The 25,138-nt window shown below is 39.3% G+C and overlaps 1 protein-coding gene across 13 annotated transcripts in view; it reads right to left on the bottom strand.

Moving 5' to 3' along the window:
• Positions 1–25,138, bottom strand: part of abi1a (abl-interactor 1a) — a 104,604-nt gene that overhangs the window by 36,596 nt on the left and 42,870 nt on the right. For all 13 annotated transcript variants that reach the window (XM_020531233.2, XM_048611620.1, XM_048611578.1 and 10 more), the window contains exon 3: positions 4,788–4,964. In XM_020531233.2, the coding sequence (XP_020386822.1) occupies positions 4,788–4,964 (177 nt within the window). The remainder of the gene's footprint in view (positions 1–4,787; positions 4,965–25,138) is intronic.

Raw genomic sequence — 25,138 nt, 5'->3', positions numbered from 1 at the left:
AGTCTCTCCAGACTCGGGATCAACCTAGCATACCTCTCCAGATACATCTAATGCCTTTCCTTTGGTCCTCGAGTCAAAGCTTTATACAGTATCCCAGCTGTGATCTAATGGGCCTTGCATAGTTTTTATCAAGACCCTATTTTGATACTCCACCACGTTGAAATAAAAAGGACATTGCTGAAATTGAATGCCAGCTTTCTGTGACTCATGCACAACTCCCAAAACCATGTTTTATCATTTAATATTCAGCTTTTCTATTCTTCTTGCCAAAGTCCATACTTCACATTTTCCCCTATACTACATACCATCTACCAAGTACACGTGCACTCATTTAACCATTCTCGCCAGTTGCCTTTCCGACTATTCTCGTATCAGCCACAAACTTGTAGATAGTACATTCACTTCTCTCATCCAAGGCATTTATACACAAATAATTGTGCCCCAGCACTAAATTGCTGTGGCACTTGTTAGGGACCAGACAAAACCCACTCAAAATACGAGGAAAGCCTAGACCCTAACATTTTCTTATTTTAGAGGTAAGTGTAAGGTGTTGCATTCCAGATACAAATTTGACTAATCAAACTACTCAACTTTAAGCAAGACATTAATGGTAGTGCAAAAACAGACAAAAATTGGTATCTCTATCTCTACCTAAACTACCACTAATTAACTGCTCCAATACAGTGACATCACAAACACACTTTTGGCAAAAGGCAAATTCAGTAAAATAGATTGTCTCACATGCAAATCTAGCAGTAGGAAGAGAATGCCAGCTTTTAGCTGTAACAAAGAGAGGAATAAGAGCTTCCACATCCAGCTTCAAGACCCCAACAGCTGCTGAAAGCTGAAACTAAACATCCTGGTTTTATAGGATCTTGACCCCCACTCATTCATTTGGGCTGCTTCTATTGTTCCAACTTGGTAAAAAGCCAAGGCCTCCAAAGCCATTTACTTTATTGGATATGAGCAGAATGCTTGACACCTGTCTCAACATTTCTTCATTTAAAAAACCAGGACAAAATACAGCCTACCATTTACAGGTTGCCATGCTAAAAACACAACACCCACCCCCACATCTGTCCCAACTTTGTCTATTAGTTAGCCATCTCTCTATCCATGCCAACACCCTGGGCTCTTAAGTAGCCTTAACTGCAACGGACTCTTATTTAACCACTGTTGGAAACCTAAACATATTACATCAACTGGTTCTCCTTGGTCTATTCTGGTTTCCTCATAATAAACCTACCAACTTTGTCAGACACTATTTTTCCTTCATATAGCTATGCTGAATCCACTTAATATAATGCTTTTCTACATGCTCTGCTATTATATCCTTTAAAACAGATTGAAGGCTTTGCTTGTTTTCAGTTCAGAAGAATCAAGGATTCAGTTTAGTTTAGAAATCTGAGATAAGATTTTACAGCAATTTGGAGTCAGAAACAAGTTTTGTTTTCTCTCCTTACAAGAGTACAAGGGAACACTTCTGGCAAAAACATTTAGTTTGAAACTTCCAAATCATGAGATTTTGTTTAAAAATCTAAAGTTATTACAATAAAAGAAACCTTTGGATCTCAATTGTGAGTAAGTTAATAGTGGCAGATTTGGAGAAGACAGTTGGTTCCACAGCCTACAGCAAGGAAATTGTTAGGAGTCAGTCAGGTAAGCAATTTTCATTCCACATTTAAGACTTTCATTCTGAACTACACTCTTTAGATACTTAGATTTTATTTGGTTTTGTGCAATGAATTTTTTGATGAAGAAATTCTGCAGCCTCATGTAGCTGTGTTGCAGTGATTACAACCAACGTGATGGTCTTATTTTTAAAATAAGGAAATTATGCTCTAACAAGCAAGATTTCATTCTGGGAACTTACTTATCTGGCTCATGTTAATAATGGACGAGAACACAAACAGTCAGTCATTCTGCTGCAAATGAAAGTTGAACATCTTTTGCCTGAAATGCAACTATTATCCATCATTACAGAGGTAAATAGCATGCAGTTTAACAAAGTCACTCATTTCTATTCTTCACTGCTAAAGTTTTGCTAACAGATCAAATCTTGAGCCAATTATAGATCAGCTTCATCACTAAAGAACTGCACATCTGAATGATGTTATAACACTAGCATACTTCAGCCTTACTTAAGGTATAAATTATTATATCTAAAAACTAACAGCCAACATTTTAGTATTTATTCAAGTGCAGTAAACATTTAATGATTCCAAAATAAAAGGTTCTCCATTTCCTTTTCTGAGCTGACATGAGGCCAGGTAATCATACACCAATCTCCTACTGACCCATGCATTGATTTGTTGTGAAGATGCCGATAAATACTAATAGCAGAATCTTTAAAACCTCCCAATTTGAATTCGCAAAAGCTTCAGGTCATTCAGATTTCTCGATTTTTGGGTACTCCAGCTATGAATACCATACTTTCACAGCTAGGAACCATTATAATTAGTATGAATTATAGTTTTGCATTACAAAAAATACAGCAATTAATTCAATTAAAATTTAAACAGATTTCAGGATTGATATTGTTAACACTCAATGGTTCAGTAATTTTGGGGATTTTTAGATACTTTTAATCAACCTGTTCAGATGTGTTATGACATGCTTGGAGCAGGCAGGTCTTGAACAAGGGCCTTCTGGCTGAGAGATGGGCAACACCGCTGTACCACAATTCATTTTGGGAAAATTTAAACCTAGAGGCCTCTAAAGATTTGGTAAGCACTTTTGTTGCAGAAAAAAATTCTAAGTAAAAGCAGAAAGTAAGCTTGGCTTATGGATTTAATTGTTTAGATGACTCTCATAAGTCATGAAGGAAATTTATGTATTTTGGAATTGTGCATAAATAGCAAAGGAGGACTGGTATAGTTTGTGTTATAGAGATTTAGTTCAAACGTACCTCCAGTTTGAGGACTATTTTAACCAAATAAATTTTTCCACCTCTCAAAGCAATTGTTTGTCTCAGTTCAGAATGAATGGCCCTTAATTTTCGCTAGTTAAACACGAGTTGGACTAAATTTCCTCCGTTATCCACTCACTATAATCTGCCTTTTTTCCCCCCAACCTATTTGAAGTTCTAATCTTTGGCAAACCTGGCATCCTTCGACTCCAAATTAAGTTTTCAATTTCACTGACTTACAATTGTTGCTTCCCTCCACTTCTAGCTTCATCACTCTTAATTCCACCCCATTTCAGCCCATCTACTGCTCAAACACAGTCATGACTCCATAAACCCAAGGAGATCCACAGTGGCAGATGAAGTTTAATTAATTCACTGGAAGAACAATTGTATTTCTAGATGAATAATTTAAGAGGTAATTGAATTACACAGAAATCACCTAGAGATACTAAGAACTGCCAATGCTGGAGTCAGAGATAACAGTGTGGAGCTGGAGCAGCAGAGCAGGCCAGGCAGAAGAGGAGCAGGAAACTTTCTGAAGAAGGGTCCTGACCCGAAACATCAACTTTCCTGCTCCTGACGCTGCCTGGCCTGCTGCGCTCCTCCAGCTCCACACTGCTATCTTACGTCCATCACCTCCATTCTTGACCATTCAAGTGCTCTCTTAACTGACTGAGGACACACCCTCTAAAATCACCTTACCCAATACATCAGTACCTGCATCCAACAGTTATTCTTGGCTATGCGGTGACCAAAATTGGCTTCTCTTCCATAAATGTATTGTAATTAAAATTCCTTTGACTCCTCATCAGCAGCATGACTTCAACTAACCAAAACCTAAGCTGTGACATTCCTTCAAGCATTTTGCCTTTCCTTTGACTGTGTTTAAAACCTAACTTATTTTTAGTCAACTCTGATATTTCCTAATCTGTCAATTTGTCTCTTGGGCTTCATGAAATGCCTTGGAACATTGTTCTACATAAAAAAAAATTCTGGATTTAAGTTGTTTTATTGTATTCACTGCAAGATTTGATTAGATATTTCTCTTTATAAAAAACGCTTAGTCCTACAAGCAAATCCTCCTCTCCTAAAAGCCTGCAAATGTATAATACTGGATAATTCAGATCCAACAGAAAATCCAATTAACGAATCTTATAATTTTGTCTAACAGTAACAGACCGGAATCAGGCAGACTGAAGAATGAAAAAAAGCATTTGATTTACGTAGTATAACACTGGACACAAAATAATTTCAAGAAGAGTAATTAACTACTTATAATAAACCTAGTATTGTAATAAAAATAACAGATCATTGAGAGTTACCTAATGTTTACAAGTGAAATTTATTGAATATTCAACATTTTCTGCAGCAATTGTAAAGGAAATTGAAAAGTTCTACCAGGGTACTTGAAATATGCCTACCTTTTTGCTGGAATACAGAAAATTAAAAAAAAGGTAGTTGTACAACAAGGCCAGTTTATTTCCAGAAGTTTTCTGAAATTCAACCTGGACTCTAGAGAAACATTTTGCACTTGGGCAGTAAACACCATCTTAAAAGTAACCTCAGAAAACGAAGTAGCTTCGGTTGACTCACTTCTACATCCTTAGGTGATTCTTGCATGACATGGACGGATCAGTTCTTGAGTTACGAAGAACATTCAATACTGTTTAGTGACAGCATGCATAACCTGGCTGTACTATTTGCATTATTAATCTTTGTCATTCTAAATTGTTTTAAATAGAACAGATTTTTCAACCCAATACACTGTACATATCACAAGTTTGCATACAGACTCTGTAGCACAAGACATCAAAAACAATTTTAATAAAGATTCAAAGCCTGAATAATGCTGTATTACATCCTATTTTGAAAATTTTACCTTCACTCCATGACCAACATCATCCAACACTGTGTAGTCTATTGGCTTCCGAATGTATCTGACTGGTCTCTCAACACTGGCTGGCGCTATGATTTTGTGAGTTCTAGACGTGTTTTTGTTGGTAGTCAGAATACCTATCTCCCGACGAGCCACTTTTTCTTTATGGATGTCCACGGTCTAGTTTAAAGAGAGTAAAAATGTTAACATTCCAGTATTGGTATTAGCATTATGAATTCAAGAGTGCCATGTTAATTCTGAACATTTTTCTCCTCTGCATTTATAATCCTCCAAATCCAAATAACTATATTTAATGTTTTCACGTAAAATGTTAGCTTCATTGCAATTCACTAAATCAAGTAAAGCATTTTGTGGTAAATTTTGAAATAAAACATGCAGTCTACTAATGCTAAGTGTAATATTTAGCAGTGCAGAACACATGCATTTCAATCTGCAATTTCACTTGTTCTACGCAGATTCTTAGAATCTAAACCTAATTTATGCACATTAGACAATCATCATTTTTTAACATAACCAAAGCAAAACAGTCAAGTGGCCAAATTACCCACTTGAATTTAGAAATTTTAAAATAGTAATTAAAATTTAAAGTAACATCTGATCATAAATTGTTGATTAAATCTCATTTTCCAAATAAGAGAACACTTTGTTGCTCAATTCCAGTCTGGATAAAGAGGGACTGCTGTTAAAACTAAAAAAAAAGGACTGCTTGCTGGAAGCTGGTAAGTAAGGCAGTTTAAATCATTTCATCAAAATTTATTTCATGTTTATTTTTAACATTCAACAGAAATCAGTTTTGACTCAAATTTCCCTTCTTTAATCAGGGTTTTTTTTCACAAGGTCTGCACTGGAAGAGCAGTTGAAGTTATAGGATTACGAAAAGCAGCTGAAAAATTGTTTTATCTGTAACTGGAGTCAACTAGCACTTCAGAAGTATAAAATGCCAGGCATACCTACATCCATAAGGATTCTTGTGGTGCAGTGGTAGTATCCCTATCTCTGTGCTAGGAGGCCCGGGTTCAGGTCACACTAGCTCCAGAGGTGTGTAATAATATTTTCTAATTCAAGCTATTGAGAAATATCTATAGACAGGCAAACAGAACGCTGGAGATACAGTAAATGCTTTGAGCCAACAAGATTTAACACGTCTTGCAGGAACAATCGTACCAGACTTGACCTGCGGAGATTTTCCAGCATCCATTATATTTTGCTTTTATTTATAAAGCCAGGCAGCACGTGATTTTTGCCATGTGTGCAGCTTCGAACAGAATGCTGAGAGTTTAAGGAAGGGAAAACTGTTCCTTTGCTTATGCTTTTCTCCCCCCAACTTTTTCTACCTCTCGTTTCAAATTACAGTGGTGATAATCAGGTAAGTTGCTACGGTCTATTCTAACTCAAATTTAAAATAGCGTAGGTACCAATTGAAAACTGAAAGAAATAATTAAACAGTTTGTTAAAACAGATGAAGAATGGCAAGACAAGTGATACATCACAACATACAGACATTCTGAATGCCTGTTAGACCATAAAAAAAAGGTTAAGCACTTCCAGCTAGCTTGAGCTGCAGGCACTGGCACAGAGTGGGGTACGTTAAGTGGATGCCTTGTGCCAGGAGACACAATTGATCTGGTCAGTAATCAGGGACAGGACAGTGTGATTGAGAAGGGCAGATAAGGGGACCTAGTGTGGAGAACCTCATGTTTAGAAATGAGACAGGTTGGAGATTCTTTCAGCATGTTTGGATGAGAGCGTGCAGGCTGGATAAGTTTACTGACCATGACACTGGTACAGTAAGCAAAACAGGAAATGTAGCAATAGAAGGGGAAAGTATAGTGAGGGGGACTGAATCTTTACAGGCGTTAGCTGCCTAGCGCTACGGTTTACAATATCTGCTTAGCGCTGGGGGGGAATTTTCAGTGGGAGTGACAGGATCCATTTGTCATGGCCCACGCAGGTAATATTGACAGTGCGAGGAGGTAGGCAACCAATTAAAAAGGCAAAAAAAACTCAATAATTAACTGAGCTATAGTAAAGACAATTTGAGACAGAATCAGAATCCCTGAAGTGTGGAAACAGGCCAATTGGCCCAACAAGTCCACACCACCCCTCCAAACAGCATCCCACCCAGATCCAGCCCCTTAACTTTTCCCTGTAACCCTACATTTCCCATGTCTAGTCCATCTAACATACACACCCCTGCACACTACAGGCAATTTAGCATGGGCAATCTATCTAACCTGCACATTTTTGGACTGAGGGGAAACCGGAGCACCCAGCGGCAACCCAAGCAGACACAGAGAGACAGCATGCAAACTATACACAGACAGTTGCCAGAGGGTGGAATCGAACCCAGGTCCCTGGCACAGTCAGGCAGCAGTGCTAACCTGACCCACCATGCTGCCATGATTACATGGAGACTGGTGTAAGAGAACAGAGTCCTGGTTTGTGGGGAACAGGGCTGGGACCTCAATATTGAAGGATACAGGATATTTAGAAAGAACAGGAAGCTAGCAAAAGGTGGAGAGGAAATAGCATTAGCAAAGTAGTAAGGTCTTAAGTTTATGAAGCCAAACAACAGAATGGTTTGCATCAAAAACGAGAAATGATAAGAGCAAGTAGTTAATGGTGGGAGCGGTGTACAAAGAGAGTATGGAACGCAAAGTGAATAACTGCTTGTCACAAAATATGGTTGTAATCCTGGAGGATTTTAACACTACGTATAAACTGGAAAAAAGCAGAAAGGCAAAGAAAGCCTAGATGAGATGGAGTTTATACAAACGTTTTTGGTGTAGTTTCTTAGAATATCACGTTCTAGAGCCAGACAGCAAGCTATACTGAGGAAGGGTCACCGGAACCAGAACCAAAACCAAAACGTTAACTGATTTTTTTCTTCACAGATGCTGCCAGCCCTGCTGAGCTTTTCCAGCAACTTCTGGTTTGGTTCCCAAACCATACTAGGCCTGCATAAAGAGGTAGGATTAATTCAATTCATGACCTCAGGAGAAGATGCCCCTAGGTTACAGCAATCATAATGTGATGGCAATTTATACTCCGTTTGAAGATTAGGGGAATGGGTCACAGACTAGTACATTGAATTTAAAGGCAATGAGAGCCTGAAAGCATAGCTAGCTAAAGTGAACTGGCAAATTAAGTTGGGGGAATAGGTCAATAGATATTCAGTGAGCATTGTCACATTTATTAAAATCTACAGTATTCAAGCTTGCATTCCCTCAACATGTTGAGGTTGCACCTGAATGGGGTGTTCAAGTCTCGGGAAATGTAGAGTTTAAAACCAAAGTTGATTTGATAACTGTTGTACCTTTGAATCAAGTTTGACACCCTTTAAAAATCTGTCCGCAGATCAGGTCAGCACTTTTGCTCATCCTTAATTGCCTCTCAGACAATGGTGATAAACCACTGGTGATATTCTGCAATCCATGCTATGGCCTATGCTTTCAACACTTAGACCAGTTTATTCTCTCTTCCACCCTTGTCCGTCAGGCAAAAGATATTCACATGAACAGATTCAAGAACAGCTTCTTCCTGTTGTCTAGGATCTCTCTATTCTGCTACCCTGATGCACATTGTACAATCTGCCTGTATAGCACAAAGAACACCACTTTTCACTGAATCTCAATACATGCGACAAAGATAAATCAATCTTGAAAGTCCTCAGTCTTCACTGCTCAAAGATTGCCTATTCTGTTTTCAGGACTAGCCATCCGGCCATAAGTGTGGAGGCACATCCAAAAGTACTGTTCAGAAGGCAGTTTCAGGATTTCGGCCCAGCACCAAGGCAGAAGTGGTGAGAAGGATCCAACTCTGGATAACGTGGGGCTTGGAGGGTAACTTACAAATGATGGGTTTCAAGATTCATGAATCTACTGTCCTCATGCTTCTAGATAGTCGAGGTTGTAGGTTTGTAAATAATCCAACGCTGTTAGTTACCAAGGCAAGTTGCTGCAGTGGTAGATCTGCTAGAAATGAGCACTTATGGTGAAGGAAGCGAATGTTTAAAAGGCAGCAGTTTGGATGGTCAAGTGGGTTTCTCGGTCCTTCACATTATCAAGCTGTCAGACTGTTGCTAGAATTATACCAATTCAGGTAAAGGAAGAGTTTCTATAAACATTCTATGCCTTGTCAATCAGGTCTGTGTGTTGGAACAGGCCTAAAAATTATAGATTTCTCAGCCATGGAAACAAAGCACAGCATCTACCAAATCAAGCAAATGCAGATCACGATACATGCTTCTAAATTCCACAGAATAGAGATGGAATTGACTCATCTTGGCATCACAGGACAACCCACTCTGATCAATCTAGCAAATATCCCAGGATGCAGTCTCAGCAAAGCAGTGTACAGCTCATTTACTTTTGTACTCCAATCCTTTTCAATAAAGGCTATTGGCTCGTTTACTTGCTTGCTGTACCTCCATGTTAACTTAATGCTCCTTGTAAAAGTACTCAATTCCTCTCAACATCTAGAAGTTAACAAACCTTCTAAACTATTCTACTTTTATTACCAAAAATGAACCTCTTGCTTCCACATAATATTCAATCTGCCATACTGTTGCCCATTTGGCCAATCTATATCTCTTCAAAAAAAAGTTTCACATCCTTCTCACATTTATTCTCACCTAGCTTTGCGTTGGCAACACAATTGACACTTTCTAATCCTCAGTCAAATCACTCCTGGATTGAAAGTAACTGATTCCCAGCATTGACAGCACTTCAAAAATTACTGGTCACAAACTTGAAAATGCCCTACTTACCCCAACTCTTTGCTTCTTATCCTCTAACTCTGCTAATATAGTCTCCATAACCCCTTTTATGGATTACCCTTCTTTTTGGGTCTTTTGGAAAGCCAAGTACTTATAGTATGCAGAGCTGGATGAACACAGCAGGCCAAGCAGTGTTCATACAGCTCTGCACCTTGTCGTCTCGGATTTTCCAGCATCTGCAGTTCCTGCTATCTGATATTTATAGTATGCCTCTGGTCTCCCGTCAGACCCAACTCGTTACACCCTCAATGCCAACACTTTTCAGCCACAATTATCACTTCATAAAATCACTGACTTTTTTATGCCATATAAACATTAAATAGCATAATCACTTAACATCCCTATGACTGAATGAGTTTAATAACAGTGCATTGAAAAATGACTATTTCGATTCTAACTATAAGTCAGCCCTTGACCACAAGCAAGAAGTTGAGGAAGTGTCAAACCTTGCATTTTTATTGAAAGTTTCCTGTTTTCACTGCAAAGTGATTCAGATACTTGTAAACATTTTGTACAGTGTTTGGCTTTTCTGTAGATCAAAGAATAACTTGATTACTCCTGTTCTAATAAGAAGTTTATCATTGCTCAGTTAGCAGATTCAGGCATGGAAGCAAGACTAATTTTTCGTGAGAATTTTATGGATTAAGCTTTCAATGACTGTCAACTTGTTTCCTGAACTAGCTCTGTGGCAAATTCTAGTTGTGCATCTACAGAAACACACAGCTAATTTTACACCTGAAATAGAATAACTTTGTCATGCATAGGGTAGAAAACACAATACTTCAGTAGTGACAATTTCTTTTCCTGTATAAAAGGGGTGTCATGCGAATAGGCCTGTGATACACAAGCACTGGTTAACAAAATTCAGTTTATTTCTCAGCACTCCCGACATTGGCGCATCACTAACCAAACCCTTCCACACAGCCTTGCCTGGTATAAGTCGTCCTTGAATGTGCAGATAGGACAGCTTGTGAATTTAATATTGAAATACATTAGAGCAAATAAAAAAGGCTCACTTAATGAAATGAAAACAGTTGGAAAGGTGCAATGAAAAACATACCAAAAAGAGGGGTTAGTTTGTAATATGCATTTACAATTTCAATAATGAAAGCGTCTTCACTTGTATCTATTTATAGCACACTGTAGCTATTGATTTTAGATTTGTTTCTTTCGATTGTTCTGTCCCCACATTTCTACCTTTAGTACTATCAGAGCCCAATTTTAAACTCAAAGTAAGTGGTTAAGTTTGATCATTTAAGTTTCAAAATTAAAGATGGTGTTTGAACCTCATTTTAAGATCTGACAATACAGCTGTGGTTTCAACTTTGCTTCCTCTGCCTCCCTTTCTAAAATTACTGTCAACATGTCTCCTAACTGCAAAACTTGAACACATGCTGTCTTGAATTATTTCCAGACAATTACACACACGTTATGCTGTCTATTTAAAAACTTAAAACATATAAAACCAAAGACCACAATGCATCACTAACTCAAATCATGCCATTGCCCAGATCTGAATTTTTAGTGCTCAGCTGAAAATGCTCCAATGCCTTAAGGTCTCTCAATTATCTCCCCAAACACCACGTCTCACTGGCTCAAAAACCAAAATGCAGGATGAGCCAAGCCAACAAGTAATCCCATCATAAACAACATGTTGGTAAAAACACCAGCAATGTACCACACCCAAGTTCTGAGACAACATGTTTTGCTCAACCAAACATGGGACCAGCTGTCCAAGATTAGACCATCAGAACAATTAACCAAATCTTCCCCCTCAACTCAGCCTAACTCAAAAAAACTTCAGACTTCGGGAGAAACATAAGCATACTGTTTTGCAAATTGGACATTTAAATGGATTATAGCAGAGTTAAAGTATTTAAACAACAATAATTAATTACATTTAAAACGAAGGCAGTTCCCCCCATGCAGTTCTTGGAATCTATCCATAGATAGAGAAAGGTCTTTTCCTGCCACATTAAAACAAAACTGGCAAAATGGGGATTAAATATGAAGTATCATTTATCCCTAAAATTCAAATTCTGATGTAATGCTTCAACAAGTGACCAGATCAGGGTTTAAAACTGAAAAGGGAAGTAGGATTGGAAAGGAGGTCTGTTCTTAAATTTGAAAGCCACCAGGATTAGATAACATTTATTCAAGTATACCAAAAAGGAAGGTAGAAAACATGGAGACACTCTCCAAGCTTTCAGAGACTTGGGAAGGCCAAACAAAAAACTGGTCAGTTACTTGTTTCACTCTTGTTCAAAAAACAGAAGTAACGTTAAGCCCAGCAACTTACAGATCAGTCAGTTTAACTTCACTGGTGGAAAAGCTTTTCAAAAAAGTTTGGATCAAAATTATTAATGCTTGGGCTAACATGGACAATTAAGTGAAAAGATGTGTCATGGCCAAACAGCACAAAGTTGGGTCAGGAGTGGGCCACTTGACCTCAAATCTGCTCTACCATGCAAGAAGATCGTGACTAATTGGACTACGACCTCAACTTCATATTCCTGCCAATCCCCCATGACCTGTGTAAGTCATGAACCTAAGCCTGCCTAAAAAATATTAAAAAGTGACTGCCTATACTAATCCCTGAAGACTCGTAAATTTAAGAAAAAATTCTTACCTTGCCATTAGATAGAAGGCCATTTACTTGTAAACTTAATTCTGGTTGTTCCCATAAAGGGTAACATTCATTCATTATTCACCATCGAATTTTCTTTGAAACTGGTTTGTCTCAATAAAAAAATCAAATAGCAGTGGGAGTAATCTACCCTCTCCTTATATTAAAACTGTCATCACCCAATGCAGCCCATGTATCATGTGATCAAATATTCCAATTGGTTTCTACGTATCATTTTTAAAAAAGACATTTAACTAACTTGCTGGAGTTCTTTTGAAGTAGTAACAGTATTTCAGAGTTAAGTTGTTGATAGCACGACATGGACTTCAAAAAGATGTTCGATCTTAAAAAAAGCTACAAAGACTTGCTGCTGACATTAGAGCTCACGGAATAAAAGAACAGTAGCATCATGGATACAAAGCTGGTTGAGTGATGGGACAGTAAAAATGTAAACAGTGAGATGATTATTCTTAAGATTAAAAAGGAATGTTTGTAGTTGGACATCATGCCACTTAGGTGATACGGTGGCTCAGTGGTTAGCACTGCTGCCTCAGTGTCACGGACACAAGTTCGATTCCAGCCTCGGGTAACTGTGTGGAGTTTGCGCATTCTCCCCGTCTGTGCAGGTTTCCTCCAAGTAGCACAGTTTCCTCCATCAGTCCAAAAATGTACAGATTAAGTGAATTGGCCGTGCTAAAGTGCCCCACAGTAGCCAGGCTAGGTCAGTCAGCCATGGGAAATGCGGGTTATGGGGATAGGGTCGGGGCAGGAAGGTCACTGCAGGAATTCTATGATTCTAAGTCACATTGAAGAACACCCAGCTGTTTTTCAACACCACTGTTAACCTGTCAATGACTGCAAAGTTTAACAGAAAATAAGCATCAGGAAGACTGTAGTGGAGACAGAGCACCAAGGCCTCAAGCTCTGGTCCATATGTATGGCCTTCATCTCTTTTCAGTTCAATTGTCTATGAAGCTAAAATCCTCAGCCATTCCTCATCAATTTGTTCTAAAAAAACTCAGCATAAATTTAGTTACATCAAGTCCCACTTACCCATCATTTACATACAATATCCTTGACTGCCTCACATGAAAGCATCTTTCCAAAATTTCCATGCACATTTTCAAAAACTGCCACAACAGTAACTGCCCCCTCCCCATTTTCCTCCAGTTGACAAACCTAAAGTCATCTCCATTCATCTAATCAAAGCCACTTCAGCTTGCCCAATATTAATTCATCCATCACTGGTGGTTGTGCCTTCAGGTCCCCTGGCAGACCTCGAATTCCCTTCCTCAAACTCTCCACCCATCTTTCCTAGGTCACTCAAAAATTAACCGAGACCAAAACTGGCTATTTGACCTAACATCACTTTGTAGCACAGTATAAAATTGTGCTAAAAAAAAAAAAAAAAAAAAAAAAAAAAAAAAAAAACTGTATTTATATACCTTTTCAATTCTAAGTAGATGACTTAATCCTTGACCAAAATGACCATTTGGTACAATTCTTCCCTTTTACTTAGAATGACAATGACAATGAGATGTTAATTTGGGATGAAGGGCTTGTCTTGAGGAGCAGTTGAGAACTTTGGATCTGTACTCAAAAGAAGTTCAGAAGGATTTTGGGGACGGGGGTGGAAATCTCATTGAAATTTACAGAATATATAGAGTCATTGGTCATACAGTATGGAAGCAGACCCTTCAGTCCAATTCATCTATGCCGACCAGACATCACAATCCAACCTCATCCCATTTGCCACCATTTATCCATATCCAACAAAACCCTTCTTATTCAGTTAGCCACCCAGATGCCATTTAAATGTTGTAACTGTATCCACCTCTGCCGCTTCCTCTAGCGGCTAGTTGCATAGATGCACCACCCTCTGCGTGAAGTAGTTATCAGTAGTTCCTTTTCACATCTTCCCCCTCTCACCTTAAACCTAGGCCTCTGGTTTTGGACTGCCCCACCCTAGGTAAGAGAGCTTGGTCATTCACCCTAAACATGCTCCTCACGATTTTATAAACCTCTAAGGTCACCCCTCAGCCTCCTATGCTGCAGGGAAAAAGCCCCAGTCTATTCTTCTCCCTATAGCTCAAACCCTCCAAACCTGGCAACATCCTTGTACATCTTTTCTGAACCCTCTCAATCTTAACATCTTTCCTACAACGGGGAGAACAGAATTGAACACAGTAATCTAAAAGTGGCCTCACCAATATCCTGTACAATTACAGTATGTGCCTATTAAATGCATTCTGAAGGAGGGTCACTGGACTCAAAACATGGAGTCTGCTTTCTCTTCACAGCTGCTGACAGACCTGCTGTGTTTCTCCAGCAACTTTTGTTTCAGTATGTGCTTATTATATCTACAAATAAAACCATGACTGCTTAGACACTAACATCAAAATGAAATCTATTAGAACCACACCACAATACAATGTCAGAATGAAATTACTTACAGGTACTGCTGGTAGGATTAAAGGGCGATTTAATGCTTCCACGCTTCTACCAAACTCTGGATAAAAATCTGAAGCATTTAAACTTCATGAATTCTGCAGCCAATAATGCACTCAAGAAATGAGTTACCAGTGATTCGGCTACCAAACAAAGCCACAATAGTATATAAAAAAAATAGAAAGACTTCAAATAATCTCTTGAGCTCGGCCAATAAGGTAAACGCTCCCGAAGTTTCAGGCTGAAATTTCCAAGGGAAAGTTAAACATTTTAATTAAATGAGGCATAGTTCAGCTGGAATTGAAGGGGCAGGATTCCTGCAAATGAACCTTTTATTTATTTTTCACAGGATGCGAACATCACTGGCCAGCATTTACTCCCTATACCAATTGTCCAAAAAGTTGCGGTGAGCAACCCTCAAATAACTAATCTATAATGGAGGGAGCTCCAGGAGTTTCACCCAGAAACAGTGGAAAAGAATGAATATTGTTTCCAAGTCAGGCCAGTGAGTGGCTTGAAAGGGAATTTGCAGCTGGAGATGTTTGTGTATCTGTTGCCCTGGTCCTTTCAAGTAATGGAAAGTGCCCGAGTTGCTGCATTTAGTAGACAATATTTGCTAAATTTAAGTCATATTACACTAACAAACACATACCAAATAGGATCAAAATAAAAAAGACACTTCACCAGACATAAATCACCCCAAAATTCTGAATTAATATTGATTTTTAAACTCGTCAATATACTAAAGGTAGCACAAGATCAAACAGAAGCAAACAATTTTTATTCCACTGTCTTGAAGATACCCCAAAATCCTTTACAGCTAATCAAGTATTTATGAAACGCAATCATTTGCTTTGACAGCAACTATGCAAACCACTTGCATACAGCAAACAAATCTGGAAGTGGGGGGGGCACGCTATTCCCACCACGCCCCCCCCGCCATCTAGGGTCATTGAAACAAGCAACATTGATCCAATATCCAAATAGTGACAGGAGACCTTGAACATCCATCTGAACAGGTAAAGGTCTGAATCCATTCGACTGCTGTATCACAGTGCAGACAAATCCTTCAGTTGAAAGCAACCATTGACCCTTTAAGTGTCAGCTTTGAAAATAGGCACTACAGTACAAACAATAATGAATTCTCATTAATGCACTCATTTTGTCAGAAAGTTAGGAGCATTTTTATTAGTCAATAACTTTATCCACAAGGTAAAGGTGTTGCACATAAATATATTGTATATAAATAAAGGAATATTAAATTGAGTTTTGGAATTACACACTATTGTCTGGAAAATGGGTAGCAGTTTGCATAATAGCTTGTTCAATGGCATGAAGTTATTGTCTTTTTTCATGACATGGTATGCCAGACCTGGTGAAAAAAGTGATGAAAGGTACTGTTTTAAAGGAGTGCAATGTTTTAAGTCAATGTAGACTAACAAGGCTATTTTAAATTTAAAAATAAAACCACTAACGGGCGATGTTTTCCAACCATCCAGAGCCACTAACCACAAGTCCTATAGCAATCTGCCTTGTTAAAAGCTGATGAGTACATAAGAACCCCCAAAATACATTTCAGCACTTACAGATTAAGAGCAGCTCGTGTATTTCAACCTTACTACATATTATCCAAACAAGACAGCCATCAAAACAAGACTACAATCTAACTGTAACTTAAGTCATTTCTCAGCAAAAATCAACTGCCAAGCAAAATGACACTACGTTCTAGTTCTCGGTCTCTGATTTTATACCCTGCTGAAGCTTTAAACAAGATCTGAAAAACTAAAATTTAACGCAAAGTCACCAAAATACTTCAACCACTACCAGTAAACACCACTGAAAAAGTTTTTTAAAGTTTTAAAATTTAAAGAACACCAAGTCACTTCATACAATTGCTTCAGCCAAAATGGAAAAACAGAACCAGAAAATTTAATGCCACTACATTCAACTTGAATTGGAATCCTAACAGCAGTTCCAGAACAGTTTTAAAACAGTACGATAGCTTGATGCAACACCTAATTAAACTCCACTTTGATATTAATTCAAGGCTTAGCTACGGTCCTGTACAAATGAATGCCAGTTTCCTTCAGTGAATTGTTTTGAAGAAACAGAATACCTTGGCTGTATCAGCTTACATGGTTAAATGAAACACTGCACCAAATAGTACAACTAAAAAGCTGCGGTTGGTTCGCTTGCCAAGCTGGTCCAATATTTCACAGACGTTTCATTATCCTGCTGGGTAACATCACTGCAGTCTCCGATGAAGCGCTGTTGTGTTTTCCCACCTGGTATTTAAACTCTGGGGTCCGCTGGATTTGATTACCTCATTTCTGGTTTTCCTTCACAGTGGTATATATAGAGTCTAGTTCTGTTTTTGTTGATGGCCTCCTTGGAGGAGAACCAGGCCTCTAGGAATTCCCATGCTTGTCTCAGTTTGGCCAGTCCTAGGATCCCAGTGTTGTCCCAACCAAACTAGTGGTTCTCCTTATCTGTGTGAATGGAGATGAGTGATAATTGGTCATGTCTTTTTGTTGCTAGTTGTGTTCATGTACTCGTGACTAATTTTCTTCCTGTCTGTCCAATGTAATGTTTGTCGCAGTCCTTGCATGCAATCTTGTATATCACGTTGGTTCTATCCATAGTGGGTAAGGGGTTGGAGTTAGCAGTTGGCATAAGGTTGACATGGGTTCGTGTGCTACTCTGATGCCCAATGGTCGTAGGAGTCTTGTAGTGAGTTTGGATATGTACTTGATGTACAGTAGCACGACAAGTGTGTTAGGGCATGCAGTATCTTCCTGCTGTTGCTCATTACTCACTCATCTCTATTCAGACTGCTACTACAGTCTGGTGGTAAGACATCCCAAGGCCATCAGATTGTACCTTCTCGACATGCTGAAGGTGAGATCTTAAGAGCGTTGGAGAATCACCTGACGTCATGACATTGGAACCTGCCTACCCCATTCCAGCTGCTCCAAAACACAGGTAAGATGGGGTGATTCAGTTGGTCAGAGCGCATTCTGGAGGCAGTTCGATGCAGCTCCACTTCCCAACATGTACAACACCTTCAATATAATATAAAATACCCAAAAAGAGTTTCAAGGAGGTGTTTTCAAATGAATTCTAACTCCACACCACTTAAGATAACCTTACAGGTGACTGAAATTTCAGTCAAAAGGTTTTGTGAAGCATCTTCAAAAAAGGGGAGAAGTTGAAGGAAGAAATTCCAGAGCTTGGCCCTAGGCAGCAGGTTAGCCCAATGATCAAGTAAAATCAGTAATTTTTAAATGGGGAAAGCACAAAGATTTCAGGAGGATTACATTGCCAATGAAGTTGCAGGGATAGGGTGAGAACAATGCCCAGACAGACAGACAGTCTTTAGCCACAGGACTAGTTTCTTTTTTTAATACCTTTCTGGGCCAGGAAGCAAGTGTTATCTGATGCATAAAAGGAAGCCACCCGCTTTTGCATGAATAAAAGGACCATGCCCTGACTAATTAGAGTCTCCATCACCTGGCTCATCTACATAGCCAACAAATAGCCCACTACAGATGAGGTAATTCAGTCGCATGGACTCTCTGCCCCCCTTTCTTGGCCCAGAAAGAGAAGCAGCTAATCTGAAAGGTGTATTTAGGTCAACTTTTCCTTTAGCCTGAGCAGTTGACTCTCCCAGACCTTTCACTCTTCACATTCCTATCATGTGGATTCCAGAACTGCTCACAACATTCTAGTTGTGACTTAACCAACTTTTTTTTTTAAAAAATACAGCTCCAGCATCACCTCCCTGCTCTTAAATTATGTCCCAGTTAGTAAAAGAATGTATCCCATATGCCTTAACCACTATCTACCTAGGGAGCAGAGGGATACAGATCCTTGGAAAATAGAGGATCTGGATCGGCACAGGCTTGGAGGGCCGAAGGGCCTGTTCCTGTGCTGTAATTTTCTTTGTTCTTTGTACCTGTTGCACTACACTAAGGGACTGGCAACATGCACTCAAAAGGTCCTCTGAACCTCAATGGTTCCCAGGGTCCTAGTGTTAATGTATTCCATTGCCTTGTTTGTTCTCCAAGTGTATTCCTTCACACTTATCCAGATTTCACTCCATTTGCCACGAATCAGCTCGTCTATGTCTCCCTGTAATCTAAGGCAATTCTCCTCTATTTACCACCCCACCAATTTTTATATCATTGGCAAACTTATTGAACAATTCTTCTATTTTCAAGTCTAACTTGTTTGTGTACAAAACCAAGAATAGCAAGGGCCCCAACACTAATATCTGCAGATCTCCACAAGACACAGGCTTCCAGGCACTAAAACACACCTTGACCATCATCCCTTTGCTTCCTGGCTACTCAGCCAATTCGCCAAATTTCCTCAGATCCCATGTACTCTTACCTTTGTTAACAGTCTCCCATGTGAGACCCTAAAAGCCTTGCTGAATTCCAAGTAGACGACATGGAATGCATTGCCCAATTCACACATCTGGTTACATCTCTGAAAAATTCAAATTGTCACAATGATACCCCTTAAAACCATCTAACTACTCTGGATTTAAATCACTACCTCTCCAACTGCATCCCTCAGAATTGCTTTAATAGTTTCCACACCACTGAGGTTTGACTGCCCTGTAGTTTCCTGGTTTATCCCTTTCACTCTTCTTGAGCAAGAATGGCGTGAATTCCTCCACAGGCGCTGGCAGAATGGAAGTTTTCCAACACTTTCTGCTCTCTGAAGTGGTCAAGTCCTTGAATTCAAAGGCCAATAGGAATAGGGAAGTACTGGCCTTGCTGGCGACACGCAGATCAGAGAGAACGTTGCACGTAATCCACAACATATGAGGTTTGGCACATTTCTTATAAAAGATTACATTTGGGGTCAAAGTAATAAAGTAGAATAAGAAAAACGTTTAAGATGAATACACAAGAATGACAGCATAGAAAGCATTCAGCATGGAACTTCCCAGAAGTGAGTCAGAATTTGGGATGGAAAGTTGAGACACAACTATTACCATGAAGTTCCCACAGAGTGAACAGCTGCAAGGCAGCTTTAAATCCCAACTTGTTTTAAACTCTGGACGTGGTCTACATGACTTCCTGTTGGCCTAGTTCATGCTTCAGGAAAAATGCTTGACCTTGCATGCAGTTCAAAACTGCTAACAAAATCTCCAATCTACACCCCATAAATCCACTCCCCATTCTTGCCCTCAGCCCTGCCTCCTTTCACAGGTCTACAACATTCAGTTCTCAGATCCTCCAGCCTTAAAGAGAGTTCTGGTGGAATGAAGTTTGACAGCCCAATTTAAGTCCCAATAGCACATGAACTTCAATCACTAGAATCAATGCCATGGTTAAACTATTTCTACATGTGCACAGAACAATACAAGTGGACTTTTGCATCCTGTTCAACTTCAAACTTCAAATCCAACAGTGCCAACGCCACCTTCCACCTCTGAACACTGCTTCAGAAAACAAAGCTATAACAAAGCATTTCACTTTTCACTTCATTTTTAAATGCAGTCAAATTCTCCTTAAATCAGGTCTCACCACTGCTATTTAACTTCGACAATTCAACTAGATGAAGATTACACGCAATATAGCATGACTTTCCACCTCAACAAAACCACCTTTATGAACAAACATCTTCGGCTGTTTTTATCCTGTAGCTCAGCATCAGTAATAGCATAACTGCATTATCTTACACCTGCATCAGCCAGGTCCCCATTTGCACTTGGTCTTAACGCTAGTCTTTACTCCAATGGTAATTAGGTCTGCAGCAAAGGCCTTGTGAACTTATAAACACACACATCCAAACTTTACACTGACTTCAGTGGTGTTATAGGTTATACCCATATATTGTACATTGGTGGGTAACTAGGCACAGTTTCATTACACTCCCGTAACTGCACATTTACCAACTCAAATGGGAAGTAGCAAAAGGATGCACAAGTTCAGATGTAGCACACGTAGTACTCTTAAAAGATTTCAACCACTGAACAGTGCTCAATACAGTACCCTCCACAACATTTAACACTGGCTCATGGCAATTTGCACACATCTGCATAGTAATGGCAATGTTCACCAAATTACAATACAGCAGCAGTGTTAGTGGCCAACAGCGTACATGAGTCAGGTTCACCGATCATTCACGCTTCAGGTCAACAATAGTTGCAATTCTCAGATTAAAAATTATACCCTTGTGGTTGATTGGATTGGTATCCTTCCATTTGCAAGAGATAGTAGGTTTGCAGTCCAAAGTCAGCTGCTGTAGAGCCAATTCAGGAAAGGCAAAATTCACACAAGTTCTACACATTAAGTTGTCCGTTGGCGGTGGTGTAGGATGGTCTTTGCAAATACTTCCTCACGTATATTGGCAATACACCCATCATATAGTGAGGCTCTGGCACAATTTAACCACAACATTTAGATTTGTTAATGGCACATGGTATTGCCAGGCAGTCTCAAAAGAAAACAAACAAACAATGCTTAGCAACTCCTACTATTTCACTAAAAAATTAAGTAAAATTAAAAGCTACAGTGATCTAGAAACAGTCTGCTTCATAGAACTAAACACCATTACCTATGAGATTCAGGGGGTACAATGATACGAAGTCACAAGTGAACACAACTGCTCTCCTACTCCATTCAGACTGGTTTCAAAGTAAGCATCCTGCATCTTGGTTACAAATTGCTGCTGGAATAAATATCCAGAACCAGTTGATCCAACATTTAAAAATCCACATTGAAGTAAAAATATAGTAGCGATATTAGTCAGTTCAAAACACATTAAAAATTTTATCTTTGCAGTGAGCCAAAAATGTTGAACTTTGGCAACCTTGGGATGTTCAAAACACCAGCCAAATAGTATTTTGTCAATAATTTTTCCCTTCAGATATTCTCCCCATCCACCCCCACTATAAAAGAGTTGGATATCTCAAGAGATTTTTATAAAAAGTCTTCCCTTGAAAGAAATGTAACGCGCTTTCAAAATCTTGCTGCATTAAATAACCCCTGCAGAGTTGGAAACCAATTCACACCACCACATCCAAATGATTTGACGACAACTATACCGGAACGCTAGAACCAGCAATACAACATAAAACATTTCCTGGCTCCTAAAACTCACATTAGGTATGGCATTCTGTTTACCATTTCACTGTAGACAAGGCACATACTAAGTTTAAAAGGCACTCAATTTGGAAATCACACTGGAATAATTGAAAGAGATTTACTGCTTAAGATATGCTATCCTACACCATAGGTTAAAAAGTCTCAAGTCACAAGTTACAGTTGTGCACTACAAAAATCAATTAGTGTAATATTTTTGGTCATCAGGTTTTTGCTTGCCTGCTGATGGAAAGAAGTAGTTCAATCGGTATTTCCTGGACTACAGTTCAAGTCTTTTCCTGGGAAAGTAGAAGATAATGGGATCAGAAAGGAAGCATATAGTAAGTAATTTATGCATGGAAGAGGCAAAGAGGAGAACTTGCATCAATCACAATTTTATTGGCAAAGAAAGCAAAAAATGGAAGCTTTCCTTAAAATTTAGCAACTTACTGTTTAAAAAATTAAACTTCCTGAACTTTGTAAACAAATTTAGTAAAGTTCAGCACAGTGCAAGCAGCATCATTCAACATTTCACGAAATATTAAATACCAGAGACATTCCAATCTACTTTTTAGTTCAACATTTCCTAGATCAAATTAGAAGATTACTTATTTGCTTGATGTTATACCAAGTTTTGAAGTGAGCAAGGTAACCAAGTTACTCCTTACCAATATTCAGAAATCACTGCTGAAAATTAAATGTGACGACAGGATCAGGTTCAGTCAATCCACCATCAACTGCCTGACTGAGAAATGAAGAATGGCCATTTAGACAAGGTACCAGAGGGCTACTACGAAAATCATTCCCCAGCAGGAGTCACAGCAACAGGACAGAAATAATAAATTCACAGTAGTACATCGGTGAAATCTTGTATTTGAAAGTTAAAAGGTTGAGAACTAAATCAAGTATTACATAAAAGACTGAGCAAATATAAAATCTATGCTATGTCATGCATTAATCTGAAGTTCAAAAGTCACTGAAATACTTCGGTTTTTACAATTTCACCGACCATTCATGAAGTTCACTAGTAGGTCTTCAAAAAAAATAAGTCCAGTCACGTTCATCAAGGACAGCAAACACAGCTCCTCCAGAAAGTAAAATTGAGTGTATTCTTTTCTAGCTGACCATTCTTTACCTTCTTATTGCCAGTACTTAACACCTCTTATCTAGCAGCAAGCACTTCTAAACAAAATCTGATGATCTCATACCAAAGCCACACTTCTAGTTAGTACAGTCAAAAGTTACTGCACATAAATTAGTCATACTGACTCTCCACAACGTCAGGGCACCCAGGCCGAGGTGCTCTCAAAAGGGTTGTGAACGCTTTTCCAAAAATAAAAACACTGAGTCAAAGATATTCAGAATGGATTTGCAGAAGACCAGTATAATTTAACTTTACATTTGAGGAATAAAAAGTGCATGGATTAAAGAGATGAGCTAGGTGACAATTTTCTTTCTGAACATTCATGAAATGAGCGTCACTGGCTAGGCCAGCTTTTATTGTTCATCTCCAATTGTCTTTCAGAAGGTAGTGGTGGTGAAACATTCTCAACTCAGTCATACAGCATGGAAACAGACCCTTCGGTCCAACTCGTCCAATGCCAACCAACTTTCCCAAACTAAACGAGTTCCACATGCCTACATTTTGCCCATGTCCCTCTAAACCTTTGTTCATATGCCTGTCCAAATACTTGTAAAATGTTGTAAAAGTACCCGCATCTAATGCTTCCTCTGGCAGTTTATTCTACATATGAACCAGCTACATGGAAATGTTGTCCCTCAAATCCCTCAAAATCTTTCTCCTTGTACCTTAAACCTATGCCTTCTGGAGGTTGTTGACTTGCTCATCAAGCTGGCTTGTTCTCATTCAGACATGTCCCCTAGCATGGTGACAATCAGTGGAGCTCTCAATGAAGCAATGTTATTCTACTCCACTTAGAACTTATAAGTGTCTCGTCAGTGTTTGAGAGTACTGTCGTTTCCAGTTTTGATCTGTATGGGTTTGTATATAGGGTCCAATTCAGTTTGTTGATTGCATCATGGGTGGAGAACCATGCCTCTAGGAATTCCTATGCATGTCTATGCTTGGCTTGGGCTACTATGGTTACCTTGCCCCAGTTAAATTGATGGCCTCCATTATCTAAGTGTACCAATATTAAGGACAGTTAGTCATGCCATTTTGCTGCTTGCTGACGTTCATATATTTCAATGGCTAGTTTCCTTCCTGTCTGTCCGACAATGTTTGCTACAGTCACTGCATGGTATTTTGTAAACCATGTTGGTTCTGCATGTCGTGGGAATGGGGTCTTTAATCCTCGTAAGTGTTTGCTGTAGAGTGGCAGTGGGCTACCATGATTCCTAGTGGTCTCCGGCGTCTTGTTGTCAGTTTCGATATGTTCTTGATGTGGCCAGTGTTAGGGCATACTGTTGTTGGCTGTTTAGCAGGCATCTGCGGATGAAGTTGCGGGGATATCCGTTTATAGTGAGGATCTTGTGTAGGTGCTTTTCCTTTTTCCTGCATAGCTCTGCAGTGTTGCAGTGTGTCCCTGGCCCGCTTATATAGTGTCATAATGCAGCTTTGTTTGGTGGTGGTGGAGGAAGAGAGAAGAGAGACAGTGTCTGCTTTGTGTACTTTAGGAAGTCCACAGCAGCAGGGGGTGCTTGTGCCTTCTGGTTTCATTCTCATTTAGTCCATCTTTGTTATCTGCCCTGCATCCTTTAGTCTCTTCAGTGTCTGGGTGATCCTATTACCTAGCTGCAGTGTTGGGTCAATTGCCACCTGTTGGCAAGTAGTTGTATCTGCAAGCAATGCCTGTGCTTTCTTAACATAAACAAGAAGGTGCAGGGCTGGATGAACACAGCAGGCCAAGCAGCATCATAGGAGCAGAAAGGCTGACGTTTCGGGCCTAGACCCCTCATCAGAAAAGGGGGAGGGGAAGGGGGTTCTGAAATAAATAGGGAGAGAGGGGGAGGCGGATAGAAGAGGGATAGAGGAGAGGAAGCCTTGTTGTCTCGGATTCTCCAGCATCTGCAGTTCCTACTATCTCTCTTTAACATAGTCTGGTTTGTTCATAATGACAGTCATGGGTCTTTTGTCTGCTAGTAGGATTATGATGTTCTGGTCAAGCTACAGATCTTTGCATTTAAAAACACCTGTAGTCTTCTAGTTTTGAACTCCCTTATCCTACAGAAAGGACCTTCTCTATTCAACTTATCTAGGCTCCTCATGATTTTATAAACCTCCAAGGTCACCCCTTAACCTGTGATCCAGTGAAAAAAGTCCCAGCCTCTCCTTCAAACTCAAACCCTCCAGTCCTGGTAACATGCTTATAATTCTTTTCTGAACCCTGTCCAATTTAATATTATCCTTCTTTTAGCAGGG

This window comes from Rhincodon typus, chromosome 2 (assembly GCF_021869965.1).
Source record: "Rhincodon typus isolate 14 chromosome 2, sRhiTyp1.1, whole genome shotgun sequence".
Taxonomy (NCBI): domain Eukaryota; kingdom Metazoa; phylum Chordata; class Chondrichthyes; order Orectolobiformes; family Rhincodontidae; genus Rhincodon; species Rhincodon typus.
This window is presented reverse-complemented; position numbering and strand designations above follow the sequence as displayed.